Genomic DNA, 11,398 nt, shown 5'->3' with positions numbered 1-11,398 from the left:
ACAGGGAATGCTACTCGATATTCTATAATAACCTATACTGGACAAGAATCAAAAATAGAATGGACATCTATATAACTGAATTCTTTAGCCGTATACCTGAAACTAACATAGCACTGTAAATCAACTATACTCCAACATAAAATAAAAATTAAAAAACACTGCATTACTATGTTGCATATATGAAACATATAAATCAAGTATATTTTAATACAAAGTAAAAATTAATCAATAAACAACAAAATACCTAAAGAAAAAACATACCCCCAAAGGATGGAGAAGTCACTGTCAAGGATATCTAGAAATGAAACAAACAAAAAGCAAAACCTGAGGTGGGGGTTGGGCACCATGTTCTAAAGGTCAGGAACCGCTTCTGATCATCCAATTAACATGTGAAAAGCGCTCAAGAGAATCAGTTACCAGCGCAATTAAACAATGAGGAATTTTGTTTTTAAGTACTTTCTAGCACTCGGTTATTATTTTTATCTTTGGCTGACAAAGCACATAAGAAAATGGCTTTGAGTCACTTAAGTATCAGTAACAAGTCATAAAAAGGCTGAACACTTCATATTAGAAGTGAATTACTTATTTCTGTCAATATTATTAATTCTGCAAGTAGGAAATTCTCTCTCTTAGCCCTCCTTTCAAAATATAATCCTTACTTACCTTGGATGGAAATGAGCTGTTTGAAGTTTTCTGAGGCTGGGCGGCACAGTCTTGGTGCTTACGAATCAGGAAGGTATTACCACTCAAGCTCTTAGTCAGCAGTGATCATGCTAGGCTGGAAAGCTGCCAGTTTTGACTGCAAAACCAGGACCTTGGGCAATCTGTTAGTTATCCAGATTTATTAGGACGCAAAGAGGGCAGAGTTTAGATAGGTGAGAGAGGACTTAATGGTAATGTTTCTACTTCTATCCAGTAACTAAAAAACAGAGGCAGGCTGAAGATCAGAAATTTTTATTTTACTCAATTTATTTGAAAGAGGTACACAGAGTTAAACCGGGCAGTCATGTGACCAAGCAATTCAATTCTACCAATAGCAAGAAATCATTACTTAGAAAAAGTCATTGGTGAGCATGGCAAACCAATTTTCAGGAGGAAAAAGACTAAGTTCAATTTCAAGAACTTCACTATAATTTTTGTGTTTATAAATTAATTATCTCATCAGAACACACAAAATCAAGGCAAGGACTGTATAACAGGCAACTGGGTCAGACATAAGTACAAGGAAATATTGCACTGAATCAGAAATAGACATTTAAAATACTATCATCATCAAGAAGCATATTTTCACTAAAGAATAAGCATTCCAAAGAAGCAAAGGCTATTTGGTCAATACAAACATTACTAAGGAAATATTTTTAAAGTGCACATTCCCTGAAAAATTCAATTTTATATGTAAAATACATATTCACATACAGAGAACCATTTTAAAAGTCTTAACAATCTGACCTTGCAACAAGTCCCAGATACAATTTCTAACAGTCTGTGAATGCAGGTATAAAACTGACAATGAGAACATTTCAATGTAGTCTACATTTTTACTTGAATGTTCTTCAGCTTTCGAGTTGGAAACTTTTGGGTAGCCAATGGAATGCTAGTGGTATGACTGCATAAGAAGAAATGTTGAATTTTTCCAACATGATGTCTTTTAAGTACACTTCTGGACTTTTTATTATAACACTCTCACAGAGTTTCCTGTTACAAGGACTTCAAGAGAAGGAACCCATATTAAAGGTATCAAAGCAACAGTAAATGAATGTGAATGGTGCTCAGTGACAGGGATTTTCAGGTTGACAGACATATAGCAGTTGCTAAACTATAATACAAATGACTTTGTGTAAAGTGATAAAAACTTTAAAAATATATGAGTATCAACTTATAAAATCTGAAGTTTCACATCTTACATGGCTCACTGGGTAACCAAAATTATAAATTTTTGGAAAATGCAATAATGCTTTTAAAAAAGAACCAATCTGTAATTCTAAAGTGAAACATTTTTTTAAAAAATTACATGGGACAATTTATTTTTACAAAACAGGAAATAAAGTAAAAAACAGTTTCAACTAAAGAAATGTGATGGTTTGCAAAAGAGTAGGATCCAGTGTCTTCTCAGTCCTTGCGCTGGCCTTTGATAGCCCTGGAACAAATACTACTTTACACCAACTGGGGTAGAGAGAAACAAAACAGGAGAAAAGGTCTGCACTGATAGCTGTTTGGGGCAATGATCAAAGATAAAGATTATAAGAATCCTAAAAAGTTTAACCAATCAGTGCTAGCTTGATTAGGTACAGCACTATTAGTAAGGTATAATTTCAAAAGCATATTTCAAAGGATTGGGCAGGAGGGCGGATGGTTCTCATTTAGGGTATGCAAAAGAGCGATCAGTGATACTGGGTAGCACCAAAAAAAACCAGATTCAACAAATTTTGCATTGAATCTTGCAAAAAGAATCAAGTTATCTGTATTTTCTACTTGAATCCTACATAAATTAGGAAATTCGATTATTTTCAGCTAAAAAGTGTTGGCATTTTCTGGCACTCTACAGAGAATAAGTATTTTGGCCCTAAAAGATTGTGACCTATGAATCAGCTCCCCATTGGCCTTTGTCCGTTTGGTGACTCAGATGGCAGGTAGATGGAGCAAAGTCAATATCCTTAAAAGGAGAACTTCTGTGCCCAATCCTAGAAAAAAGCTTAGCGGGAGAAAGGAGGAAATACACTAAATTAAAGGATATTCTGTGATCTTTTTTGGGAGCTGTTTGTGGATCTAAATTTTCTATGCTTTTTCTAGACCACTGATACTTGGTGGGACATATTACACAGGTATCTGATATATACCAGAAAAGGAAAACATTTCCAAAATAAGAGCTATCCTATCTTCTCCCTCAATAGAAAAAGACAGTGCTCACAACCTAAAGACTCCCTGAGTTGTGGGTCTGTTGCACCTTACCCAAGGTAAAGTAAGGCTTGGCACGATCCGGACTGTTTCAACAATCACTGAATGCTACATGCCTCCTACAGCAGTGGCTTTCAGGTTCCTCCTCCCCAGACTGCAATTCACAGTAAGAAATTACATTTTGTGACCCAGTATACACAGTATATAGATTATTTAATTATTTAACTAAAACAATATTTAACCTTGTTACCTGCAAAGCTCTTTTCTTTTCTGTTCCATTAAGAAAATATGCTGGTCTTGAACTGATTGCATGGCTCACTAATGGGTTAAGACCTACAGTTTGAAAAACACCATCTTTGAGGATTTTAGCTGACCTTGAGAGAAGGTAAAAGCAATGGCCCTGGAATCCAAACAGCTTTCTCTGACCTATGGTGGCTGGGGCTACGGGATATGAATACGTCCATTTCCAAACAGCTACTTCTACCTTCAGTGTATTCGGCAAACACTTTCAGTTCCTACAGGCAAACTAAGCCAGTACCTTGTGGCTATCTTTTTAATACTGGGGCCTGAAAAGTACCAACAAAAACTGGTCATTGATGAGTGAATAAATAAGGTTCATAAAATTCAGCACTAAGTAGCATCTTTAACTTTTTACCACAGTAACAGGATACTACTTCACAGGATATTTCTAAGAGATGAGTTAGGTATGTGTATACTCACTGGGACGGTATTATTACTACTACTGTTGGAAGAAACGACGGAGATAATTATGATAGAATTGACAAATAAGTTTCAGAAAATCTTCTTTGGAGGCCACAGGATAGTTTGGGGATTGATTAGGATTATAGCGGAGAGAGGGACAGGGAAGGACTGCCACAGCTAATCATGATTATTTAGGGACCAGGAAATAATGCAGTTGCACTGAGGTGAGCCTGGGAAAAATTCCAAGGTCTTGCTAACACCAGGGAAGGAGCAGCCAATATACACATTGTAGTTGGGAAGCCACTGCCGAAGCGCACACGCTCTTTGGTTCACAGGGTATTTTGTAAATGTGAAGCAATTACAGGCTTCTTTCTGTATCCGAAATCAAAGTTGCTCTGTTTAGTGATTATAGTTTTCTGGAGGCGAGTTGGCTAGGAACAGACACTCTGCCCTCAGCTTCATACATAATCACAGATTAGGATACATGAAGGGTATAGGGCAACAGCTAACACATAATAGAAAGAGATGAAGGACAGAATACTCAGGACCCCTTTCCACAGCAACTCCCAAACAACGAAGACAAGTTTAAAGTTCTCAAGCTGAGAACCACTAAACATAGTTAAATATAATTTAAGGTAGGTTACTTTTTAAATACCAAGATTATGAACTCTGTAATATTCAAGAAAAAGACTACAGAAATCAAACATATAACTGTAAATTGTAAAATGTTATGATAAAAAGACTGACCCATTATCTAGTGATTTACTTATGTTCTTTAATTTAGATGAAAAAAAGCTTCTAAGACAACTGATAAAACTATTGCTTTTGAAACTGTGGGTCTTTCTATTCCAGAGACAGGAACGGATTGGAGGTGTTGATGGACAGATGACTGATGGGGGAGAAAGAATAAGAAAAGATATTTCTAGGTTCTCATTGGCATGGGAACAGGAAAAACGGGCACACTGGCTTTGCATGTGTACTAGTGACCACACCCACTCTGGCTGGCCTCCAGAGGATACCAGAAGGATTTCTCTCCTTACACTATTAAGACTTTTCCCCTTTACCAATGGGATATCCAAAGAGTGATGGGTCTCTATTCTTTCTGAGAATAAAACCATGAAACTGGAGTAGGTAATGAGGCACTTGGCTAATGACACTGACTAGAACTCCAGTAAAGCAACATTTCAGATGAGGACAAGGATTTCTGACTACCTCTATTCTTAGGTTTAATTCTAATGTATGCAAAATTGGCAGAGCTCAGCAAAAGACAAAAAGTATATGTTACTTTGAACAAAGGCCATCAAGGGAACATGCACTATCATGAGATTCGAAACTTGTCATCTTGTGATTAAATTTATGTTCAGCAAAGAAAAAAAATCCTGAAGGAACTATTATTAATAAACAATGTGTTTTTATAATCAGAGGAAAATCAGTAGTATTTAGTAGCAAGATTTGGTCAGGAAGAAATACAATTACAGTGTGGCATGCTGTTTATTTTAGCTTTTACAATAAATCAAGGGTTCAAGGAAAATGAGAATTACACAACCATTAAGTTCTTATACAGTCTCCAATTCTAAAAACAGTTTATAGTAATTTGGTGGCATGTACAACATGCATCAAATACTCTCTTATTCAATAAATAAGATACTGCATTGTTCTCTTCATGGTTTACAATCATGTATTTATCCTCTTTCACTTGAAAACTCTCATTAATATAAAGGTACAAGAATCTTGGGTAAAAACCAAGGGAAAAAACCCCCATGACATTTTTACTAATTTGCTTCCCATGGTTTTTGTTTGGATGAGCTATACACTTAGAAAGAATAATGATTCTCATTTGAATAAGACAAAGCAAATCAGAAATTCTCAATTTATTGCCAACAGAATAAGTTATTAGGTTAGATTTTAGGGTATACATATTTATCCTACATTTGTACAGAAAGGGGCTATCTGTTCTGAAGCATAACTTGTATTAAGACAGTAAAATTTTATTTCATACTACCAGTGAATAGGAAGCTGGTATTGTTAAGGCCTCAGGAATTTTCCTTTAAGGTCAGCAATCTATTAAAAATATAACCTTGGGAAACCAAGTAGATCTCAAGATGCTGGCTTGAGGAAGTATTTCTAAGGCTTTAAAGTTTTGAGAGGGACTTTCTCTGTTCAGGTATGACACTCATTTCTTCAAGCCTTTCTTAAGATGAGGCTTGAAAGGGGTATTTGTCAATTTGTATCATATAAAATAAAAAAGATTATTTTTCATAGTCATGCTATGTACTTCAAATAGTAATTTAAATCTACCCTTTATTTAAAAAAATAAGGAAAATCATACTAAAATATTTATCTGTAAAATGAACTTCATGTTTCTAAAGAAACTACCACCAAAGTTATCTTGATAGCACTAAGGCAATGTCTGATTTCATCATCTACTTATCATTCATTCAGGGAGTTTGACGTAAACATGATAGAACTTTAAAATGTGAACTAGGAATATTCAATTTAGCTCCATTAAATTCAGGCTAAATATGTGCAATTTCTCCATCATTACAGAGACTCACCTGGAGCAAATACTTAAGATTCATAAAAGAAATACTTCTTTTATAAAGTAATCAGAATTTAACCGGATATATGATTCAAATTAGAAAACTAAATGGATCCTCAAAGAGTTGAAATAGTTGACTCATGTAGCTGTTTTACTCGATTCTGAATTTTTTAAAAAAGTACTTGAAATTACTTCTGTACTGCACTTCCCAAACAGGTTTTGGAAGGTACAAGGTAGAAACTGTAATGATTTATTGCTGTACATCTTCAGGCAGTGGTCTCTGTCAGAGGTTCGGGGAAGGTTCTCTTGCTTCTTCTAGCTTTCTGAGGATCCACTGTTGTGGGGAAATGAAGCAACATTTACTTAACTTCAGTGAACTTGCAATGACAAAATGTAATGAGTGAAAATCTAGAAGTTATCTTCAGTTTAGTCAGGCGTATACTGATACAGCCAAGAACTAAATTCACTATGTAGGAGAGATCATTCATTCACTTAAATAGTCCAGGTGACTCAGGAACAATGGTACTGGGTTTGATTTAACAAATGGTATTAGTAATAATACCATTCTAAGGTCTTTGGACTTAGATGTTCATCTTCAGAATAAGAAAAGTAAAATGAACCCTCCCAAGAGAGAAGGGTAATTTGACAGCTGGATTGAATAACTCTGGCATAGTGTAAAAATCATCCATGCAGAATTCCTGCCAACCTATGCCAATTCTGTATCACAAACCTTCATCATTCTGTATATTGGGTTCTGACAGAGTAGGAATAATACATGTAATTCTACAGTAAGTAGTAGCATAGCAACATTCTTGAGCATATTAACAGGTGCTTTCATGACATATTTTCTATTTTCAAAGGATCTGAAATTTCAAAATGCAAATGAAATGAAATGGGAAACTCTGCCGATAAAGTTTATTATCATTTGGCCTATATGGCAAATAAAAGCCATGGAGTCAGTGATAACTGGGGTTTTCCCATTATGAAAATCTTAAGCAGATATATTTGTGCTTTTTTATTTAAGAAGAACCTAGTGGGAACAGCTCTAAGATAAGTAGAGAAAGAGAACTAGGCTCAGCAGCTTTTTCTGGATGTTTCTGGCTGAGCAGGGAGATTAAAAAGAACTTTCTGAGATAAAATAATATGGTGACAGAGATTAAATAGAAAACTTATTACAGAGAAACTGAAGGTAATGTCCCCTTCAGCAACATGAAGATGGCCTGCAAGTCATATTATCATCATGCTTTACACTGTCTCCCTGTTCCAGGCAACATGCATACTGAGGCTCCAGTCATTTTATCATTCTTTCTAACGTGTCCCCTTTCCAGTTTTCTATGTTAGTATGTCAGTGTTACCTTATATCACAATGTCCGCATAGAAAATGGCACAGCACTTGCTAAATGATACAAGGCACACATGTATGGGTGAAAGAGGTTCCTGCTTTGACCTCCAGGTGTGAGAAGTGAACTGGTAAATAGTCATAACCAGCCAGGACCAACCCAGAGAGGCCTGGGGCCCAGGGATTCAGCAAAGAAGCCATGTGTTCTTAATTGTAAGTTTCACAACACAGTGAGTTCAATTCAGTGTCAGGAATAGCATCTAAGTTGTGACCAATGAGGTAGATAATCAATTCGTCTTCCTTTTCTTGACAGTGCATATACTTTTAATTGCCATAATCCCTAAAGTATGTAGAGTGCTTTTCAATTCACCTAATTCACATTTTGGGAAAACTGAGGCTAACTGTCTTCCCCAAGGTTCTACAGTCAAGAAGGAACAGAACCAGTATTTAAAAATCAGATGTTCTGACTACAGGCATGGCTCTTCTTCCTTGTGCAAGGCTACAGTAATTAAATTATAAAAAATCATTACAGCTACACAGTAGAGAAATAAACAGTGTGGCACTATACTTTCACAGCTGGACTGGTAGATGAGCATTAGAGTGAATTAATTTCTTCTGTTTGTTGGCTTCTATTTTTTGGCAAAGTATTACAGTTAGGATTTAAAATAAGAGAGCAATTTGATTTCAAAAACAAGTAGGTTTGTGAATTCAATCTAATGAAAAAAATAATTTTGGGGAAATATTACATAGTTACATATATTAAAATCATCAAAACACAACATAAAATTAAAAAATAACACAACTTATCTGCCTTAAAGACTAATAGTACAACTTACATGGCTTTGAAATGAGAAGCTGCTATGTGTTTAAGTAAAAGATTGACTATATTTACCCTTGCATCCTCTGGGGTTCTGAAGTTAACTATTTTTCCAAACTCTTTGGCATGGAATACAGACTTCACCCGTTCCTATAAACAGAGTAAGTACTTCATTAAAATGGAAATCTAGTTACAGAAATACAAATAAAGAAATGCCATTAAAAAAAAAAAAGCCAAGAATGAGAAATCAAGAAGAATTAAATACAAACAAAAAAATTCTAACCCATCAATTATCACAAAATCTAAGACAAAAAATTTTAGGTGAGATTTCAATTGCTTTATAAAGCCATAAAAGGTTGGCACAGAGGATAAGAAGGAGATACATCTAGAAGCAGTGCCACTGTTTTCCCTCTCTCAGACAGTTCTTGATTTCTGGCAATGGACTCCTGATAATCAGCTGAAAAGTAATGTACACATGTGTGTGAATACATATACATGTGGTGTATAATTATGTGCATGTGTGTTTGTGTTTCTGTAACTTTTGACATTTTAAACCAATGCAATTCCTTTTATTTAAAGAATGCAATAAAAATGTAGCTTCAGAATCAAAGAAATCACAGTCGGTGTTATGTGACTGTCCTCCAATTTTTTTTTTGGCTCTTTCAGTATTCTGTTCAGTACTTGTCGGAGAAGAATTGTCGGATGGTGGTGGATGTTAAGTTTTAGAGGGACAAATAGAAAGAATGGGATTATTAAGAAGAGAGAGGGGTGGTGACTACTTCTATTAACCATGGGTAAGGACATATAAGAAGCAGTATATTACTAGTCTAACAATTTCTATTAAGTAATTAGACTAAACAGGCATATAGACTTCAGAAGAAATCAGATTCTTCTATTAAAAAAAAAGGATGATTGCTGATATTAGTGGAAGAGGAAGAAATCATGGAGATAGGAAGTTTATTCTTGTAGATAAAACAAAAAAAGCCGAAAAATGCAATATGGGCTAAAGCAGAGCCTAATAGCCACTCAGGTGAGTCGCTCAGTCGTGTCTGACTCTTTGCAACCCCATGGACTTCAGCATGCCAGGCCTCCCTGTCCATCACCAACTCTGGAGTTTACTCAAACTCATGTCCATTGAGTCGGTGATGCCTCCCAACCATCTCATCCTGCCGCATCTCCTTCTTCTGCCTTCAGTCTTTCCCAGCATCAGGGTCTTTTCAAATGAGTCAGTTCTTTGCATCAGGTGGCCAAAGTATTGGAGTTTCAGCTTCAACATCAGTCCTTCCAATGAATATTCAGGACTGATTTCCTTTAGGATGGACTGGATGGATCTCCTTGCAATCCAAGGGACTCTCAAGAGTCTTCTCCAACACCACAGTTCAAAAGCATCAATTCTTCAGCACTCAGCTTTCTTTATAGTCTAACTCTCATATCCATACATGACTAGTGGAAAAACCATAGCTTTGACCAAATGGATCTTTGTTGACAAAGTAATGTCTCTGCTTTTTAATAAACTGTCTACGTTGGTCACAACTTTTCTTCCAACGAGCAAGCATCTTTTAATTTCATGGCTACAATCACCATCTGCAGTGATTTTGTGGCCCCAAAAGTAAATTCTGTCACTGTTTCCACTGTTTCCCCATCTATTTGCCATGAAGTGATGGGACCAGATGCCATGATCTTAGTTTTCTGAATGTTGAGTTTTAACCAACTTTTTAAATTTTATCAAGTCTCTTTAGCTCTTCTTCGCTTTCTGCCATAAGGGTGGTCATCTGCATACCTAAGGTTATTGATATTTCTCCCAGCAATCTTGATTCCAGCTTGTGCTTCATCCAGTCCAGCATTTCTCATGATATATTCTGCATATAAGTTAAATAAGCAGGGTGACAATATATAGCCTCGATTACTCCTTTCTCGATTTGGAACCAGTCTGTTGTACCATGTCCAGTCCTACCTGTTGCTTCTTGACCTGGATATAGGTTTCTCAGGAAGCAGGTCAGGTTGTCTGGTATCCCCATCTCTTTCAGAATTTTCCACAGTTTGTTGTGATCCACACAGTCAAAGGCTTTGGCATAGTCAATAAAGCAGAAATACATGTTTTTCTGGAACTCTCTTGCTTTTTTGATAATCCAATGGATGTTGGAAATTTGATCTCTGGTTGCTCTGCCTTTTCTAAAACCAGCTAGAATATCTGGAAGTTCATGGTTCACGTACTGTTGAAGCCTGGCTTGGAGAATTTTGAGCATTACTTTACTAGCATGTGAGATGAATGCAGTTGTGCAGTAGTTTGAACATTCTTTGGCATTGCCTTTCTTTGGGATTGGAATGAAAACTGACCTTTTCCAGTCCTGTGGCCTCTGCTGAGTTTTCCAAATTTGCTGGCATATGGAGTGCAGCACTTTCACAGCAGCATCGTTTAGGATTTGAAATAGCTCAACTGGAATTCCATCACCTCCACTAGCTTTGTTCATAGTGATGCTTTCTAAGGCCCACTTGACTTCACATTCCAGGATGTCTGGCTCTAGGTGAGTGACCACACCATCGTGATTATCTGAGTCATGAAGATCTTTTTTGTACAGTTCTTCTGTGTATTCTTCCACCTCTTCTTAATATCTTCTGCTTCTGTCAGGTCCATATATCATTTCTGTCCTTTACTGAGCCCATCTTTGCATGAAATGTTCCCATGGTATCTCTAATTTTCTTATCTCTAGTCTTTCCCATTCTACTGTTTTCCTCTATTTCTTTGCACTGATCACTGAGGAAGGCTTTCTTATCTCTTCTTGCTATTCTTTGGAACTCTGCATTCAAATGGGTATATCTTTCCTTTTTTCCTTTGTCTTTAGCTTCTCTTCTTTTCGTAGCTGTATGTAAGGCCTCCTCAGACAACCATTTTGCCTTTTTGCATTTCTTTTTCTTGGGGATGGTCTTGATCACTGCCTCCTGTACAGTGTCACAAACCTCTGTCCATAGTTCTTCAGGCACTCTGTCCATCAGGTCTAATCCCTTGAATCTATCTGTCACTTCCACTGTATAGTCACAAGGGATTTGATTTAGGTCATACCTGAATGGTCTAGTGATTTTCCCAGTTTCGTCAATTTAAGTCTGA

At 36.3% G+C, this 11,398-nt stretch overlaps 1 protein-coding gene across 2 annotated transcripts in view; it reads right to left on the bottom strand.

The window, feature by feature from the left end:
• Positions 1-5,299: 5,299 nt before the first annotated feature.
• VPS13A (vacuolar protein sorting 13 homolog A) overlaps positions 5,300-11,398 on the bottom strand; it is a 271,791-nt gene continuing 265,692 nt past the window's right edge. For both annotated transcript variants that reach the window (XM_068974525.1, XM_068974527.1), the window contains 2 exons: positions 8,368-8,442; positions 5,300-6,470 (listed from right to left, as the gene is read on the bottom strand). In XM_068974525.1, the coding sequence (XP_068830626.1) occupies positions 6,420-6,470; positions 8,368-8,442 (126 nt within the window). In that variant the 3' untranslated portion in view covers positions 5,300-6,419. The remainder of the gene's footprint in view (positions 6,471-8,367; positions 8,443-11,398) is intronic.

This window comes from Capricornis sumatraensis, chromosome 6 (assembly GCF_032405125.1).
Source record: "Capricornis sumatraensis isolate serow.1 chromosome 6, serow.2, whole genome shotgun sequence".
In the NCBI taxonomy this organism is placed as follows: Eukaryota; Metazoa; Chordata; class Mammalia; order Artiodactyla; family Bovidae; genus Capricornis; species Capricornis sumatraensis.
This window is presented reverse-complemented; position numbering and strand designations above follow the sequence as displayed.